Below are 20242 nucleotides of genomic sequence, written 5' to 3' on the forward strand. Positions count from 1 at the left end.
TACTGATACATTCATTAATGATATAAACAACTTACAGGACCTTTCTCAAAACTCACAATGGAATAATGCTACATGACAAAGACAGGTAAGAAAGAGAAAGAGAGATTTCCAAACAATTGCTACACTGGTTCTGGGGGATGTGCAGCCTTTATTTTAAACTTTTCTCTGGTCTTGGCTACTTGAAGTATTTTGTTACATATCAGGAGGCCAGACCCACAACTGTCTATCAAGCGGCTATAGCTCATGCTTTTGGCTTGCGTAGGATGACATTGCTGACAATGTAAAATTTCTTTTAGTATTGCTTTACATTAGAATAATTTAAAATGTATATATATTAAAAAAACAGTAATATCTTGACTAATGAATGACTTGTTGTATTAGCAAGGTATGGGGTTGTTAGAGGTTGTCTTGGAACAAATTAATACAGACAAGAAAAGCATTTTTGCACTTATATACATTATATACTAACTCTTCAGATTATTTGGAGTGGCAGCATTTCTACTTTCCCCTTCCATTTGTCATACCCTTTTAAGGTATTAAAGTAGGCATTATGATTAGTGTCAACAATAGCAAGGACCTCATGGCCCTGAAGACAGCAGCCCATCATTATCCCCGATTTTACTTTCACTATCCCTATTAACTTCTCCATGTATATAGCTAACATGAGGCAAGTAACCTGAGTGCTAGGTCAGACTTAAGTTCTAAACCCACAGCCTGGCCCTAAGTCAAGGTCTACATGCATCTAAGATTGCTTTGAATGCTTTATCATTCTTCCTTGATAAATGTATTGTAATAAATGCATAATTTCATAATTCTTGTTTCTTTCTTTACATACTATTTCTTAAAACTACATTTATATCATTATCATCTAAAATATGCTAACATTGTGATGCACAAGGCTTATTATAAATAAAATCCCCTAAGGTTGAAAAACTTTACAGTCTGGGAAAATGTAAGGAGGAACCCATAGGTTAGTAATATACAGTAGTTGATGAAAAAATTCAGCTGACTGTGCAAGCTGATTAGAAGAGCAAAATTAGTACATGTACCTACAAAAGTCAGTGAGGCTGTACTGCAATGGAGAAAAAAAAAGGCATGAAGAAAGAACTCGTGCAGTATTAACTAAGTACCTCCTCAGGAGCATAAGATTTAACGATCTGAATGTGATCTCACTACAAACCTAAAAAACATAATACGAAAAACTGTCCTGAAGACAATGAATTTGACCATGTTACAAGATAGCCATTCAGATATGCCCTTCTGATCAGTGTTCATAAACAGGCTCCAATTGAGGACTGTATGAAACAAAAGATTAGAGCTGAGAACTGAATGAAGAAATATAACGAAAAAACTTACAAAAAGGTATAATTCTCCATTTCTCCTTTCTCAGTAAATTCTTCTCTCAGCACACACAATACTGTATTCATACTGACATCATCATCATTATTACTTTACCCCTCCAAAAATCCTATAGGTCCCAGATTTTCTTCGACTTAATTAAACCACTTGACTCGCTGATAAACTGCAAGATTTCTGGGTATACAGCATTGCATACCTTGATGATTCCTTAAGGATACTGGAGACCAGCTGTATCCACGGTGTGTAAAGTTTTCATAAATTTTTAATTTCTGTTTTTATTATTCCATCACGAAAGATTCACTTGTCCTGCTCCAGCCTTTACAGCCAAAACCTATTGTTTTACCTACTATTCTTTTAATTAGACTTAAAATAAACTTACTTGATTGTTAACTGAGGTTTCTCTTGCCCTTCCTGAGGCTTTAGTCCTATCAGAATTTCCAATATTGTCTGCTTCCAGTAGGATCGGTAGGACAGTAACCCCAAATCGCTGAGTGGTTTCTCCGGGGAGCCTGTTTTACCCTCAAATTTTGATAGCTCATAGCCTGAAACATAAGAATTTATAATAAATTCAGTCTGGCAATTTTGCACTAGTAATGAATACAACAAAGCCAGTACAAAAACTAAAGTTACTAAACTAGTAAGAGATTTGGGACAACCATCACGACTGACAGAAGGCCTTTAACAATGCAATAAGTCAAAATCTCATTATCATTGGTTTTACTCAACAGCTGAATAAATTCTAATTAACAACCACTGATTTCAAAATTTGATATTCCAAAATAAACTGACTGCATTCCTCAAAGTTAGTGTACAGTATTGTATTTTAAAAATTATGCAAACTACATCACTGATCTGAATTCGTAATGAAAAATAAAATTTTTTCAAAAACAGTGCAATAACTTTAAGAAAGATGGCGCACAAATATAAACTTTATAACACTAAATTTTAGCACAAAACTAATCCAAATTTCAACTGACAGTAAGCTCAAGTGTTTTAATAAAAAGAAATTAAAGCTACTGTCAGCAGCTTGATTTTGTCACACAACATTCTACTAATTTATAGAATTACTGCTGCCTGGTTTCAAGGCATGAGATACCAAGAGGTAGATGAATGTGGTACAGAAGTAAAACTATGGAATGACAACAGAAGGAAGAAAATATTACTTTCATTAAAAAAACAGGTTTTGACATAGGGAAAATTATGTTTTTATAACAAAATTAAGTTTCATATATACTTACCAAGTAATTACTTAGCTATAGCTTTAACTCGTGCGGCAATCCTAAATTCAAAACTCACAGTAGTGCTTCAGTTACATAGTGTAGGTGACAAGCCCTGCCCACTGAATGGGTGGATGGGTAACGACTTCCACTGGTGGCTTCATCCTGCTTGTGCCCTTATGCCCAAGAGAGGAGAGGAGGGAGGGCTCTGATTCTGTAATTACTTGGTAAGTATATATGAAACTTAATTTTATTATAAAAATATCATTTTCATATAAGTAACTAACCAAGTAATTACTTGGCTGAATTCCACATTGAAAGAGGGTGGGATAAATGGACATACTGCATTCTATTCCAAAACATTAAGGTGTGATAATGACTTTAAAATAGAAAGGATGGCCAGCATTGAAAACAATGACTGTCTCGTTTCCTTACCTGGTAAGAGAGCTACTGCAGGAGAATACTGCCTCTGGTTGGAGCTCATCTTAACCTGTAGCAGCGTGGCAGTTGAGCTGAGGGTCACCTTTATGTCAGTGGGAGTCTTGCAGCGGAGGATAGGCCTGACTGCTGACAAGACGTACATAAAAAAAAGAGCCCTTGCCCTGGGCGCAGTACCAAAAAATCGAACAAACAGACGACACTGTCACCTACACTGACAAAAACTACTACCCATCCATAAAGACCGGTGGGCACTCCAGGTACAAAGTACCCCCGGGGCTCCCTAAAAACTCAAGACCCTACGTCAAGGCGAAGAGACAGAGGAGAGAAAGGATCTCTCCTATGCTTCTTCTCCCAATACCATGCCAGCCACTGATAATGGCCTGAGGGTACTGCAATTTTCAAACACTGTTTCAACTTCTTTTAAGTAGTAAGACGCAAAGATCGATTTGCACCACCAAAAAGTCGACTAATGAATGGACAAAAGGGATACACTATGCTTGAAGGCAAGAGAGGTAGCATACTTTCACTTTGAATGCAGGCAAAGCATCTTCCTGAATCCGAGAATGCGCCTTGGAGATCAGGTCCCTAAGGAAGAACAACAGAGCATTCTTCGAAAGGGGCAAGAAGGATTCTTGATAGAACACCAGAGGTTGCTAGGAGGTCCTTTGATCTTCTCTGTCCTTCACAGATAATATCTTAGGACTCTGACTGGGCAAAGAACCCTTTCCTCTTCCTCTAGGCCCAGGATTTCCATTAAACTCTTAACATGGAAGGAACAAAGCCAGGGCTTGGAAGGATCCTCATTCTTGGCTAAGAGACCTAGGGTGAAAGAGCATACTGCATCTCCCTGGGCGAAGCCTACCCTCTTGTCAATAGATTGCAGCTCACTAACACGCTTGGCAATCGACAAAGCTACGAGGAAGAGCATCTTCCGAGTGAGGTTCTTGAGGGAAGTGGAACTGAGGGGTTCAAAAGGAGGGCTTGTGAGCCACTTTAGTACAACATCTAGGTTCCAAGAAATCAGATCGGACTACTTCTGCTCATAAGTGTTGAATACATCTAGGTTCCAAGAAATCAGATTGGACTACTTCTGCTTATAAGTGCTGAATGACTTGGTGAGGTCATTAAGATCCTGGTTTGATGACACATCCATACCTCTGTGCTTAAAGACCGAGGTAAGCATCGCCTGGTATCTTTTTATGGTGGAAGAGGACAAACCTCTACAGGTCCTCAGTTAAAGGAGGAAGTCCACTATTTGGGTCAAAGATGTCTCAGAAGACGAGACATGATGTCTGAGGCATCATCAACGAAAAGCTATCCACTCTGATTGGTAGATGTTGCAAGAAGATTGTTGTCTGCACTTTGCAATAGCTTCTGCAGCTGCTCTTGAAAAACCTTTCATTCCTGACAAGTTTCCTGACAGTCTAAGGCCTGTCAGAGCGAGAGTAGAAAACCTTTGGTGGTATCTCTTGAGGTGAGATTGTTTGATTAGCCACTGTCTTTGGGAAAGAAGCCTCGGGAAGTATACCAACAGATTTAGAAGGTCGGAGAACCATTCCTTCATGGGCCAGAATGGAGCTACAAAGGTCGAGACGTTGTAGTGCGATAAGAACTTGTTCAGCACTTCCCTCACCATGCTGAAGGGTGGAAATGCATACAGATCCAGACCTAAGCAGTCTTGGAGCATGGCATCTGTTGCCCACACTAGGGGATCCAGGGCTGGAGACCAGAATAGAGGAAGGTGACTGATTCTTGAGGTGGCAAACAGATCTAGAGTCAATTTGCCCCACAGTCTCCAAAGGTCAAGACAGACCATGTGATCCAGGGTCCACTCGGTGAGATGGACCTGCTTCCAACAGCTCAGTTTGCCCGCCAGAACATTTAGCTTTTTCCTTAAATAAATCAAGTGACGCTACCCAAAGAATAAGATCTTTTGCTGCCTGGCGGAGGGAAAAGGAACAAAAGCCCCTGTTTTCGGATATACGACAGCGCGTTGGTGTTGTCCGCATGGACTACCACTGTCTTGTTGTAAGTCAAGGTCAAGAGGTACTGAAGACCTAGATGTTAATATGAAGTTTCTGTTCTTCTGAGGACCACGTCCCAGAAACTTCCTGATTTCCCATAAGGGCTTCCCAGCCTACATCCGAGGCATCTGAGTAGGAGTCTAGGTTGGGGTTCGGAGGACGAAGAGACTTTCTCTGTGAAAGTCTTCCGTCGGGCAGCCACCACTGGAGATCTGATTTTATTTCCTGAGTGATGGGGAACACGACAGAGTCTGGTTGAGTTTTCCTGTCCCAGCTGGCTTTTAGGTATAGTTGGAGGACTTTCATGTGCAATTTGCCTAACTTGACAAAGGTCTCAATGGATGCAAGAGTTCCTAGTAGGTTCATCCATTGGCAGGCCAAACATGATGAGAGGGCAAGAAAGCTGCATATCATCTGGAAGCAGTTGGTGATTCTCTTGGGGGACTGAAAACCTGAAAAGTCTGAGAGTTAAGAGTCATCCCCAAACAGAGAATCTCCTGTGTTGGGGCTAACTGGGACTTATGAAGATTTAAAAGAATTCTTAGTTCCTGAGTAAGGCGAAGAGTGTTCTGAAGGTCCTTTGTGCACTTCTCCTTCGAAGAGGATTGAAGAAGCCCGTTATCGATGTTAATGGCGATCAGGTGAAGCCCTCTGGTGAGAGGGGAGAGGACTCGGGTAAACACTTGAGGTGCCATGGAGAGGCGCCGAAGCAGAGGGACCAAAACTGGAAGACTTTACCCTGGAAGACGAACCTGAGATACTTCCTGGAGTCAGTATGTATGGGGATATGGAAGTATGCATCTTGCATGTCCAGCGTTATCATCCAATCGCATGAGTGAATGGCTGCCATGACTGACTGGTTTGTTTCAGTCTTGAACTTCATCTTCCTTACGAAGTGATTGAGGGGCTTACATCTAAGACTGGTCTCCAACCCCCCGACATTTTGGGGACTACAAACAGATGACTGTAGAAGCCCTCTGTATGGGTGTCCTCGATTTCTTCTATGGCTCTCTTCAGAATGAGAGAAGATACTTCCTTCAAAAGGGCCAAATGCTTCTCTGAGAATGCCGAGTAGGCCGTCAAGACGATGGGAGAGGTGACCAAAGTAGGGTTCTCCATGAAAGGGATGCAGTAGCCCTTCTTCAGAATCTTAAAAATCCACTGGTCTCCCCTCTATGATCCCACTTCTCCCATAAATGGAGAAGTCTGGCTCCTACTGGGGCATGAAGGACTTCTTGTTCACTTCTCGGGCAACACTTTGGAAGCGCTCCTCTTGATGGTTCTATATGGGAACCAGATCTTGGAGCGAGGTCTAGATTATAACTTAGGCTTGTTTCCATGAAAGGGATGCTGTTGCAGCAGAGAGACCATCTTAGGCGCGAACGACAATGACGAAGAACACTTGGGGCGCTTAGAAGAATGAGCTAGGAGGTCTTGCATGGACTTCTTATGGGGGTCCGAAGCGATCTCTTCCACGATCAGCTGAGGGAAAAGATGAAGTAGGTCCAGAGGTGAAAACAACAACGCCGACCTCTGAGACTGTGTAACTCCCCTGGTGGTGGAGCACCAAAGTTCTCTCTTCTTCATAACCCCAAGAGAGAAAAGGGTTATGAGTCCCTAAGAGACATCTCTGATGGCCTTGTCTGTGCACGACAGCACAGTGAACAAGTCCACCACAAAGTGCTCATCCAAGTCCTTGAAGTCTTTTATCTTCTTTGCAAGGGCTCTGACCGTCCAATCCAGAAAACTGAACACCTCAAAAACCTTGAAGAGGTTCTTCACTGAGCAGTCCAGTTCAGCTGAAGAGAACATAATCTTCACAGAGGCAAGAGCCGAACGAAGAGAAGCCGATGAGGCCGGTGAAGTCCTCTTGGGAGAAGGCAGTGACTCCCAACGAGGGAGCTTCCCTGGTGGAGTATGACAGGTATCTCCTCTTAACCGGACAAGAGGGAGGATGGGCGAAAGTAGCCTTGCCTTGCTCGCTCTTAGCAGTGAGCCACTCTTCGATTTCTTTCAACACCACCTTGGATGACAAAGAAAGAACCATCTTGGGGAGAGGCTCCTCATCAGGAAGGAAGAAGCAGGCGAGGCTGGAGCAGCTGGAGTGAAAAAAAGACAGAAAACTCACGAACAGGTAGCGAAGAAGAGCATAAGCTGAAGGAGGAGCAGATTCTTGGTTGATCTCCTCTTCATCTTGTGATGAGATTGGAGAATGGGCTAAATCCTGAGCAGGCTTAGAGGTGGAAGCTTTCTTAAGGAAGCTCATGATTTCAGAAAGCTGATGCCTGATGGGCGCCAAATAAGGCTCATTTTAATCCGAGGTGGGTGCTAGTGAGGTAGACAGTGGTGAAGAGTTGATGCCAGGCGCATGGACAGTGGCACCAGGCGCTCAAAAGCAGGTGCTGGGTGCACTGGAGCTAGGACTGGTCTCTCGGGAGTGGACACTGGGCACTTGAGATGAGATGGGAGCTTAGGCGATGGGCACTTTGAGTGATACTTTGTGCACTTGACATCCAAAACAGGGCACTCGGCAAAAAATGAAATCAAGAGAGAAGGCAGCTGGACCGATGCAAATACTGAGGGATCCACAGCGTGGCTGCAAGAAGGCTGTGGGCTGTCGAAAGCCTCCTTGTACCACTTAATGGGCAGCGGAGTAGACCGATTGGTGTCGTCCACATGCTTCTTCAATGGCCGGAACGAATCGAGAGAGCATCTGTGGTGCCCATGATCGGAATCTGAATTCGAAATGGAAGACAAACGACACACATCCAATGACAAGCCTCTTCAACGGCCGTCTGTCGAAACCTGGGATTTTGCAACTGGCTTGACAGAGGGGCAGCAACCTGTGGGCCGGAGTTCAATTCCAGCGGCCGGCTGATGAAGAGTTAGAGGAATTTATTTCTGGTGATAGAAATTCATTTCTCGCTATAATGTGGTTCGGATTCCACAATAAGCTGTAGGTCCCGTTGCTAAGTAACCAATTGGTTCTTAGCCACGTCAAATAAGTCTAATCCGGGCCAGCCCTAGGAGAGCTGTTAATCACCTCAGTGGTCTGGTAAAACTAAGGTATACTTAACTCCCAGGTTTAGGGGAGCAGGCCTTTGTTAGAGGGGTGGATAGAGCTGTCGCCTGGCATGCTGTTGGCCCAGCGTTCGACTCTCCTACCGGCTAATGAAGAATTAAGAGGAATTTATTTCTGGTGATGGAAATTCATTTCTCATCAAAATGTGGTTCGGATCCCACAATAAGCTGTAGGTCCCGTTGCTAGGTAACCAGTTGGTTCTTAGCCATGTAAAATAAATCTAATCCCTCGGGCTAGCCCTAGGAGAGCTGTTAATCAGCTCAGTGGTCTGGTTAAACTAAGATATACTTAACTTAGGACAGTGACCTTTGTCCATTATGACTTTCAGAGATGTCCCTATCTCAGACACTGAACTCACTACTAGACTCAACTTCTTATCGAACTTGGATTCAAGGTTGGCAATGGTATCGGGGTCAGAAGCATGGGAGCTAAGCATGGGAGTATGAGGAATGATAGAAGGAGGGCTGGGAACAGGAGAAAAGGCATTACCTGGGGTAGCAAGAGTAAGATCTGACCTACGCTTAGGGGAAGAATCTAGGCTAACAAAAGCCCTACTCTCAGCCCCTGAGGCCGCCTTTCTCTTCCTATTCCTTTCAAGTTTACTAAGGTGAGACTCAAGAACCTTCCACTTTCTTTCATCCTAATCCTTACATTCATCACAAGTATTCTCCTTCCAACATACCTGCCCTCTACAGTTACTGCACATGGTATGTGCATCATAGCAAAACTTAGTCAGCCTAGATTTACAGCCTTCACTACAATAGCAAATGCTAGAAGCACTGGAATCTGACATAACTAATTCAAAAGGCTAATCTAAACTGGCAAAATCAAAGAAACAAGACTGAAAGCTACCCAAAAGCGAGAATACTTCACCGACTTCCATTGAGAACACTAAAAACTGGTGAAACATCACTGCAGCAGCTCGACAATGTTACTCGCACATGCGGCAAAAGCAAAATGACAGGGCTTGATACCTACATTACGCAATCGAAGCACTACTGAGAGTTTTGAATTTAGGGTTGCCGCGCAAGTTAAAGCTATAGCTAAGTAATTACATGGTAAGTTACTTATGTGAAAACTATTTTTTGTGGTTGCTGTGAGTACTCAAAGGATTTACTCTCATGGGTCTATTCAGGCTCCATGATAGACCAATTAATATAAAAGAATTCTCTTTTAGTTGGTTTAGACCCAGTATAAGTGCCATTGACACGTGCTGGAGAATAGGACTCAAAGTTAAGAGGGGTACTTTTCTCTTAACTTCAGCAGTCACTCAGGTTCAGTCCTAGGTCAGCCTGGGAGAAGAAGTTACTTATGACACATATACATATGCCGCCATCTTTACAACACGTGACCTGGACAGACCAAGAGCCATTAATCTCTTTGGCCTATGCATGATAACCATACACCCAATCCCATGCCTTTTCATCAGGGAGTGGGTGGGTTTGAGGACTCACAGAAGCCACCAAAAATAGGTTTTTCCTATGTCAAAACCTGTTTTTTTGATATTGTGGCCCCTGTTCATCCTCAAAGGGGATTATCAAAGAAATTGACAGGTGATGAAATGGCTTAAGCTCTCAAATTTCAATGTAAACACCCCAGAGAAAATATTTCTAGTTCAAGGTCAAGCCACAAGTTTCAAGTCCCATTCTTTAATCAAAATACCCATTAGGTTTCGGCAACAAAGAACACAAAACTAAACATGAACTTATGATTTTAGGATATAATTCTACAGTGACTTATCTATACATGCTGGGTTTGGTTGTAGTATTATTGCACCTCTCCCAGCAATCGTCATCATACCCACCAATCAAGAAGACCCCTGATTTTCCGCTGTGGCGCCTAACAGTGTAGTCGAATTTGTTCGAGCTCATGGCAATAATGTTTTAAGAATACGGTCTCTGATGACCAGCCAGTGCTTTTTGGAGACTTCTTCGAAAGAAACATTTCTGAAGAAAGCCAACGACTTACTTTTCTAATGTCATGTGACTTAGGAAAGGAGTATGGGTCTGCATTTTTAATAAGGGACACTAAAGTTATTCTCAGCCCTTGTTGAGAGAGTGGTTTGTTTGTGATAGGGTGTGGGAAAATCTGACCCTCTGATATGTTTGCCGTGACCTCTAGGTAAACCTCAATAGCTCGAACCAGGCATAATGTTTTGTCTGCTAAACTGAGTTTCCTAATCAAAATAGGAGATTTCCTTTTTAAAGGGTTCTAATTCTTGGCCAGGAATGATGGGCCAGGGGCCATTAATAATTGATGGTCAGCTTTTAGCGTGATATATTGTCCCTGTCTAAGAGAACCCAGTTCACTAATACGAGCTCTTGATGCTAAAACAGTCAAGATCACATTTTGCTGCACTTGAGTTGTGGTTGTAGTTTCTCCACTGAACCGAGGGGCTGACAGAAGCCTAAGCACCTTGTTCAGGGACCAAGTAATTGGATGCCTTAGAGGAGCAGGTCTTTGTAGTACAAAAGACCAGAGAAGGGAAGTAACAATTTCTATACTAGAATCAATACCAAATACATAAAGCAAGGGTCCCATTAATGCTGCCTTGTTGGACAGATGATGTCCATAGTTTCTGCATTAGGTACCTAGTGGTGATGGGTGAGTAACTTACACGGTAGAAAGATTTTAAAAATCCACATGTGAAGGTCTCGGCTCAGAGAGTAGGATGCGTTAGACAACTTTCCCTCCTAGTGTCTGGGATAGAACAGCAGACAGTAATGGAATTGAGTTCTTTGCCCATTGTTGAAGTACTACGAACTGGTGTCTGGCCAATTTGGGGCCATTAAGTAAGCGGTTCCTTTGAAGACTAGAAGCTTGTTCAGAACCTTTGAAATTTGGGAGAATGGAGGAAAAAGGTATATCGTCTTCCATCTGTTCCAGCCTTGTAGGAAGGTGTCTCCTGCTGTTCTCGTATGTGGCAAACAGGTCCACTTCCAGTTGTGGAAGCATGTTGGCAATTATTTCAAAAGTGGTGATTGTCTAACATCCACTATGTTGAGGCTGTCATTTCCCTTGATATAGTCTGCTATTACATTGAGAGACCCTGTGAGGTGAATTGCAGGCAAGTGCCACTTCCTTGCTTGCACCATCCAAAGGATGGATAGCATTACTGTATTGAGAGGAGGTGAACGTGATCCCAATCTCTTGATGCAGGACACTGCAGTCATGTTGTCTATGACCAACAAAATGTATGTCTCTTTTGGAGGTTTCAGTTTTCTGCGAGATAATTAGACAGCCATCAACTCCAGGAAGTTGATATGACATTTCTTCAGAGTAGGTGACCATCTCCCTGCTACCTGACGATCCTCCCAATGACCTCCTGAACTTGTCAAGAGGGCACCTGTATTGTATGTATTATTACTCGTACAGACAGAGGAGTCAGGGAGACCTGTTTTGCCAGAGACCCCTTCCAAGTCCAAGGCCATAGTATCTCCCCAACTTTTTGATTCCTTTGATGTGACCAATTGCATATCTTTTTTCTTGCAAGCAATAGCCAAAATTTGCCTACAGTTTTCAGTTGCAATCTGAGGATTGGATCTATCACAGATGTGAACTGTAACAGGCACATCATACATTCTTATTGCCGTCTGGAAATGCTGGGCTATGCAAGGAACCTTTTGATGTCCTTCCTTATTCTGTTTGCAGTACTGATGGGGAGAAACAATTGGCTGTGAAGAGTATCCCAGCCACTGAAAATGTCTGCTGGGTGTGATGCAGGATTTTTTCCAATTTATCAGAAAACCTTTCGACTGGAGTCTGCCGAATACTGTTCTTAGGTTTTGTAGGCACTCTTTTTTGGTGGGGCCCCAGATTAGCCAATCATCTAGGGAGGTTATCAGTTGAATTCCTTCTTGCCTGAGTTCTCAGACAACTACTGCTGCTAATTTTGTAAAAATTCTTGGGACAATGTTTAGCCCAAAGGGCATGACTTTGAACCTGCAACGTTTCCTTCCCTATCGAGAACCCTAGGAAAGGGTGGAAGGGAACGGTGATAGGGACATGCCAGTATGCGTCTTTCAGAGCTATAGAAACTGTCCACGTCCCTCGTGGAAAGACTGAACGTACTTGGGCAACAGTAGTCGTCCGGAACTTGTGGCAAACAATGTGCTTGTTCAATGTTGATAGGGCAAGGATCACCCTCCGTTCAGAGGAATCCTTCTTGGGGACACTGAAGAGATGTGCTTGGTGGCAAATATATGCACGTTTGTCTATGGCTCCCTTTAAAAGGGCCTTCTGCACATAATATTCCAAAGAGGAGCCTGGTTTCTGGAGGGACCCCTTTAAAGGGGGGGAGGAGGGTGAGGCCATTTCCAACCTAGCCCACTGAAGATAATACTGTGTTCCCAAGGGGAGGACTTCCATTGCATGTGATGGTGTAGAAGCCGACCCCCGACCATACAATTCCTATTGGAATCCACCTCTTCCTTTGCCATTGCTTTGATAGGCATGTAGGCATTGATTTTCCTTTTCCTCTGTAAATGTGTTTTTGGACACTTTGAAAGGGATATTTTTGATAGCATAGTGGCTTGTGTTGTCCTCAAGGAGTTACCCTCCATGGTTTACCAGAGCTCCATGGGTGACCAAACTAATGTCAATGAATTCTCTTATAGCTGGTCTCATGGCCGGGCATTGTGTCATCATAGTGATAAACACTGTAACACTTGATGGAGTATATAATGGACTCAAAGATAAAGGGGTACTTTCTCAAATCTTTACAGCAAGGCTGTATACCCAGGTTCTTCCATTGTCAAAACCTGCTTAGAAGAAGAAGTGATTAATGCACGCGAGTAGCCTGCTGTAGCGTCAACAACAGACCCGACACGCAGACAAAGAAGCATTACTCTCTGTGGTCAATGCAGTGAAGTTTATTATTACCAGCTCTCCAAAAAAATTCAAAATTGTTCCCATTTTTTTTCATTAGCAAGGATCATGGAAACATAAAAAATAGGAAGATAAGTTCTTGATATTAAGTTCTTTAAAATTTTAGTTTCACTTTTAGAATGAATAATCAATTTGTACGAAAAGCCGGAACCCGGCGTTTCCTGCCATCAATGGTCAGCGCTTGCACGCTGACTGCTAGTTCGTAAGGCACAAATTGTCATTCTAACTAAATGTTTTGTCTAAAAGAAATTTTTCACAACTTATCATTAATATAGAAAATCCTTTCAGATTATATGACATCTACAATAATCAAGGGAGTAAGTGAGAATAATTTAGACTAGATTAATAGTGGATGTTGTCTGTAGCCTATAACCTAGGATTATGCATCCCTAAGTGGCTTAGCTTATAACCTAGGATTACATATCCTTAAGTGGCCTAGCTTATAACATAGGATTACATATCCTTAAGTGGCCCAGCTTAGACCAAGGACCCTAGGATCAGATAATAACAATATCTGGGTAAAACAAATCAGCAGCCTTGCTATAAGGCTACATATTAGTAAAGTTTTTCCTTTTATATAGGCCTGTACACTTAAGCATGATCTAAATAATCCAGGACTCAGGGGTGTCATTTCGGGGGGCTGGGGGGTCAACTGCCCCCTCCTCAAGACTCAACTTGCCCCCACCCACACCCAAGATGCCCCCCCAAAAGCCTCAACTTGGCCCCCTCACCCCCAAGCCCCAAGACATAACAGCATGTTTTCTTTTTAAATGTGCAATCATAAATATATAAAATTTCTCAGAAATGTTATGTTTCTTGATCTTTGTCTGCCCACTTACTACCAGTGATGGTGAGATAAAACATACAGTAGTGGGAGTATATAATTTTTGCTGAAATACCTTGCTCATGTGGCTTCAAAAACATAAAATAGCTGAAAATAAAAATAAAAACTCAGCTGATTTGGCTCGCTTCGCTGGCCAAACTGTCTTTGTTGCCCCCAACAAAAATCTGAAATGACGCCGCTGCCAGGACTAGGCAGTACAATATATTAAGTGATAACTTTTTACGAAACATCCCATCATTGGACTAAATCATTAGCCTAGACCATGTAACCTAGGACTAGATGAAACAGTAACCCCAGCTGGATGAGATAGTAGTCTAGCCTTAATGCTACATAATAAGGTAATTGTGTTTTATGTAACCCACATCCTTAAGTGTGAATTAAATAATCTGGATTAGGCAGTAGTCTAGATTAGAGTAGGCTACATAATAAGGTAATTGTGTTTTATGTAACCCATATCCTTGTTATAGCCTGGCTATAAGGTTACACATTAGTGAGGTACTCTTTTATATAATAGACCAAATAGCCTAGGATTGGATATAAACAACAACCTGGGTTAGATAAAAATAGTAACCTAACTATAAGGTTACATATTAGTAAGTATCTATTTTTATATAGCCTATACATTTATGAGTGATCTATAATAATCTGGATTAGGCAATACCCTATACTAGGTTAGGTTAAGAATGAACAAATAAGCCTAGGATTATATATAGAAAGTATCCTAGGCTCAATAAAATGACCTAGTTTTTACGACTCAGTAGCCTATCTGTGAGGCTACATACTAGTAGGGTCTTATGTAGCCTATATCCTTAAAGGTGGTATAAACCTAGAACAGGCAGTAGCTTAAACAGATTAAGTATAAACCCCTTTTTAAGGGAATATCCTACTATTAGCCTAATACAGCAGTGGCTGAATATCAGATAAAAAGGGTAGTCTCTGCCACATAAAATAGAAAACCAGATTATAAGAGGGTTATTTTCTATATAGATAATATCCTTAAGTTTTAAATAAGTCTAGAATAGGCAGTGGCCTAGAACTGGTTAAGCAAGAACCCTCTAAGAAATCTCTATTCTTAGCTTAACATAGATTACACTAGAAGCATTAACCTAACCCAAATAAAAACAGTAGCTTGGGTTAGTTAAATGAATTAGTTCATAGCAGCTAGTCTGAATGGCATGGCAATTAGAATTAAAATTTCACAAAGCCATTGAAAAAGGACTAACAATGTATAAGTAATACAGCCATATGCAGGTATGAAAATTAACCCAAACTTTAGAGGGTTTAAGTTAACATAGATATTTATTAAATGTTTTACAACTACACACTTGTAATCAAGTTAACCTGTAATATGGAAACTATATGAGGAACTAAAGAAGTGTCCCTCATTAAAAACAATTAATACTAACTAGCTTCTAATAACAACTTGTTTTATATCACTACAGGGCCACCACTATGCAGGACCCTCTGCTCAAGTGTTCCGTAGCAAACTGCTCGGTTCAATTTTTGCCAGTGGGTACAGCCCATACCACCTGCAAATGAGCACAGTCCTAGTAAAAAAACAAGGAAAATTTGCTTGGTCGTCAGATATGTGCAAAATTTGTAGATACTCCAGGCAGCAAGTTTTAAAAATGAAACCTCCTTTTCAATGGTCCTACGGTTCAGTAGGGGTGAGGAAGGGGGAGATTATATCTTTCCGGTAGAATTCCCACAGCAGATATTTAATCCTTTCTTGTAACAACATCAATGTTTAAGCCAAAACCCAGTAACATCAGTCCCCAGTACCTCCCAGGTTAACCTTGTGGAGGGACAGAGGAGTCTTTACATGGGGGTGATATTCTTACTAAGGAATATGAAGTGGACATTGCCACTGAAATGGCCCTGCTGAACCCAGAAGGCTTAGGGACACAAATTTTAGCTAGCCATGGGAGAAACCTTCCAGAAGGAATTCTATTCCCCATGCAGCTATCGATGCTGAAGAGAACCTTTCCCCCAAAAGGGATACTAGGATCCACCTAACAGACTGAAATTACCACATTTTCAGAGGTGTAATGTAACTTACCGAAGACTTCTGCCCCTTGGTTAACAGGCAGTTACAGTTCAGTTGTTGAAGCTCAGTCAGATTGCACAAGCTCCTCCAAAAGGGATACATAGTTTGCAGCATTTAATGAATTCCGTAAGGAAATTATGATTAATATCAAAGATGTCCTTTGCCACAGAACAGCAACATGTAAAGGACATGATGCATAATTCTGAAAAGGAAATTAAGTCAGTCATGTGCACCCCAAAGTGTAAAAGTGCTACATCCTGTAACCGGAAAGTGAGAGTAGATACGAATGCTGCCCAAACAAGGTCTAATGTTGGAATTCCGACTGGAAACAACAAAATGGTCAGTTCTAATACAAAACTTCAGAACAAAACAATGGGGGCTCCAATACTCAGCCCTGATGATACTGACAATCCTTGGTGAGACGCCTCAATGTGCATTTTCACTCCCGATGGTGTCCAGGTATCTATCTAATTAATGAGAGAAAAACTATGATCGAAGTTATACATGTAGAATTTAGAGACAGGGCAGCATTCCCTAATACAGAATGGCACCTGGTACCATCTTCACCAGACATGGAGAAACCACTAACAGAAACAGTTCTCTTACTTGTGCCTACAGCATAAAAAGCTATAGAAGACAACCTTTAACAGGTCAACGAAAAATGGATCTCTACTTCCATTTTGAATAAGACCCAAGTTGCTCACCAAGTAGCCCCAGCCTTCTGTCCCATCACTTTCAAAATTATTAACCATATGAAGGCAGATTTTCAGAATTTTGTAGTGACTAGAAAATAGAGACAATGGCAAAATTAAAACCATTTGCCACGGTCATCCCAGTTTTGGGAAATTCCACCAAGGAATGGGCAATGCTACAACTCCCTTTGAAAAGGTAAAAGCTCCCTTTAGATATAGCTACACAGTACTTTGGGACCCCTATGAGAGGAATCTCAAGAGGGGATAGCCTTGGCAGAATTTCATGCTAGCATCTACCTCCTTAATATTATAACTTCTACCACCTTGCTGGAAGTTGCCACCAAAAGGCTTCCAGAAGATTTCAGAACAATTTTGCTGTTGTGGCCAAAAGTTTTATGAAAACCCTATGGGAAGCATCCTATGACTTTCTAGAGTGGAGCATAAAAGCACGAATGGAAACATTGGCAGGCTCCAACAAGTCACTTCCCAATGTAATTTCATTACTACCAGGTTTGCTGAAAGCAAATGGGTGTTACAGACTAACACACATAAACAAAGCCACTCCAACATCTTCTAAAAACATAACAGACATCTCACACGTCCCGAACTGTCGACCTAACCGCTCAGTTCTCCTAGCTGCTGGGAGAAAGGGAGCTGGGGATTGGTACAATACACGTACACATCGTTACCGGGGTCTAAGCGATGTCAGGCAGGGCAGCCGATCGAGGCTATGGCCTACCCCAACGCCAAATCAAAGTCCTTCGAAAAGAAGGCATCGTGCTTACCCCATATAAAAATGGGAAAAAGCACGTTAAAACGAAGAAGATTCTAACTCCTTCTGTAAGGACCTGTTTGAGGAGTCTGTTGTGGCTAACGAGCAAGCTCGCCAACAGGATTGCACAGATTACACTTCTGGGAAAAAAAGGAATTCAGGAAGCAAAAAATCCAAAACTTCCCCTTACCCAACCCAAAAAGGCTCACTATGATAAAAAATCCTATAAGCCTTCAGTCACAAAAGAGAAAAAAAATCCTCAAAGACAAGTAGGTAGTCAGAAGGGATAACTCCCTACAAAGGGACAACAACAACAGCAGCAATGAAATCCTTTTCAAAAGGTCCAAAGACCCTCTTATAGGGGAAAAGGAAAAGCAACACCTGGAATGCCTATCAAGGGCAAAGGCAGAGGAAGAGGCAGATCCCAATAGGAATTTTATGGTTGGGGTCGACTTCAACGACAGCACAGGCAATGGAAGTCTTCCCCTTGGGGACACAGCATTATTTTCAAATATGGGGTGGAAACGGCCTCATCACTCCCCCTCCTTTAAAGGGGTTCTTCCAAAAAACCAGACCCCTATAAGTAAGATTACGTGCAGAAAGGCCCTGTTGATGGGAGCCGTAGAGAAACACGAGTATATTCGCCACCAAGCACGTCTCTTCCATGTCCCTAAAAATAATTCCTTCAAACAAAGAGTGATCCTCGACCAATCAACATTAAACAAGCACATTGTTTGCCAAAACTTTCGGATAACTACCATTGCCCAAGTACGCTCAATCATTCCAAAAGGGCCTTGGCCAATTTCTATAGATATGAAAGATGCATAATGGCACGTCCCTATCACCATTCCCTTCTGCCCCTTCCTAAGGTTCCAGATAGGGAAAGATACATACAGGTTCAAAGTCATGCCATTTGGGCTAAACTTTGCCCCAAGAATTTTTTACAAAATTAGCAATGGTAGTTGTTCAAGAACTCAAACAAGGGGAAATACAACTAACAGCCTACCTAGACTGGTTGATCTGGGGGCCCACAAGAAAAGAGTGCTTGAGAAAACCTAAGAGCAGAGGTCAACAGACTAGTCAAAAAGGTTGTATAATAAATTGGAAAAAATCCCACCTCGAATCAGCAGACGCTTTCAGTGGCTGGGACTGTGTTGGGATACTTTTCACGGCCTGTTGTCTCTCCCCATCGTACTTAAAACAGAATAAGACAAGCCCTCAAAAGGTTCCTTGCACAGCCCAGAGTTTCCAGAAGGCTACTAGAACATATGATGGACCTGCTGTAGTTCGCATTAGTAATAGATCCAATACTCAGAGTGCAGCTAAAAATGTGAACTCTGGCTATCGCATGCAAGAAAAATGATGCAGGACCGACCTCATCAAAAGATTAAAAAAAAGGTGGGGAGATACTACAGCCTTGGACCCGGAAGGAATCCTTGGCGAAACAGGTCACCCAGAATCCTTCATCTGTACATGACAATACACACAGATGCCTCATTGACAGGTTGGGAGGACACTGGAAGGAGAGTTGGTCAGCTACTTTGAGGAGCTGTCATATCAATTTCCTGGAGCTGATGGCTGTCTTTTCGTCTCTTAAAAAACTCATGTCCACTTCCTCTCAATATGATAATGCTGCACCAAGGAAGTGGTATACTTGTTTGCAATTCACCTTACAGGGTCTCTCAGCGAAATAGCAGACTCTCTACCCTGAAAAACGACAGCCCTGTGCGCCGTAAGTTTCCCATGCTTTGCCGACAGTCTGTTGCCACCTGCAGCACACCCACACGCGGACCACAACTTCCCACATCTCGCTCCTTAGCAACAAGTCGAGCCAGCAGGACAGCAACACTTCCGCGGCACACCTGGTTTTCATATATTCAGAAGACATAAAGTCTAAAATCAAATGCATACACTATTGGTCTGTTGGTTACTATGTAATTTTCCTGGCTGCTGATTGGTCAGCAATTCATATAAATACCACTGTTATTTGTTAATAATCAGAACTCCTAGATCTCTCGTCTTAATCATCCCGCTAAAATGGTGACCCTGCCGCACCAACACCCAGCAAAGATGTCCGACGAAGACACATCGCCCTCCCTTCCACCACTGCTTCTGACACCATCGCCCAAGTCAAGCTTCCAACTTTCACACCGACTAACGCTTACACTTAGTTCCGTCGGGCCGAAGTCACGCTCCAAATTAAGGGTGTACCATCCTCATCGTCCAAGGAAGATTACGTCCTCTTCACCCGGCTGGACCACCTCTTTCCCCAACTGACAGAGTGGCTGGACACTAAGGCACCGACGTCGTGCAGCATGAAGACCCGAGGAAGGTCCTACTTCGACAGATTCACACTATCCCCAGCTGTTCGTGTACAGTAAAACCCCCCGTATTCACAGGGGATGCATACCACATCCCCCTGCAAAAAGCTAAAATCAGCAAATACTTAAAACCCCTCTAAAAACCACTTAGAACTGCTTATTTTGATAGTTTAAACACAAGAAAAACCCTCTACAAATGCTTATACCAGAGTATTTTAATAGTTTTACCACAAAAAGTGCATTTACTCATGAAAATATGAAAATACAGTAATTACTGAATATTTCTCAGTGAAAAATATCGCAAATGGGCGAATTTGCCGCAAATAATGGATAGATACGTTCCACAGAGAAATCTGCAAATACGTGAATCTGCAAATCATGAGAATACGAATACGGGGGGTTACTGTACAACAGATCTTCGACGTGGCACAGCAACCCTAGGGTGATCAACGCCCATCTGCCACCCTTCTTGAGATGAAAGCCCTCGCCCATCTTCCTCCTGCAGCAGACAATTCCCCCAGATCCATTGACATCCTCAAGGCACTCTGACTGCAGC

General features: G+C 42.4%; 1 protein-coding gene across 6 annotated transcripts in view; it reads right to left on the reverse strand.

Annotated features, from left to right (window-relative positions):
* Positions 1 to 1716: 1716 nt before the first annotated feature.
* Tip60 (Histone acetyltransferase Tip60) overlaps positions 1717 to 20242 on the reverse strand; it is a 357015-nt gene continuing 338489 nt past the window's right edge. For 5 of the 6 annotated variants that reach the window (XM_067120819.1, XM_067120820.1, XM_067120818.1 and 2 more), the window contains one exon: positions 1717 to 1901. In XM_067120819.1, the coding sequence (XP_066976920.1) occupies positions 1735 to 1901 (167 nt within the window). In that variant the 3' untranslated portion in view covers positions 1717 to 1734. The remainder of the gene's footprint in view (positions 1902 to 20242) is intronic. The other variant, XM_067120817.1, reaches the window with a different exon arrangement.

The sequence above is a fragment of the Macrobrachium rosenbergii genome, chromosome 19, assembly GCF_040412425.1.
Source record: "Macrobrachium rosenbergii isolate ZJJX-2024 chromosome 19, ASM4041242v1, whole genome shotgun sequence".
Taxonomy (NCBI): Eukaryota; Metazoa; Arthropoda; class Malacostraca; order Decapoda; family Palaemonidae; genus Macrobrachium; species Macrobrachium rosenbergii.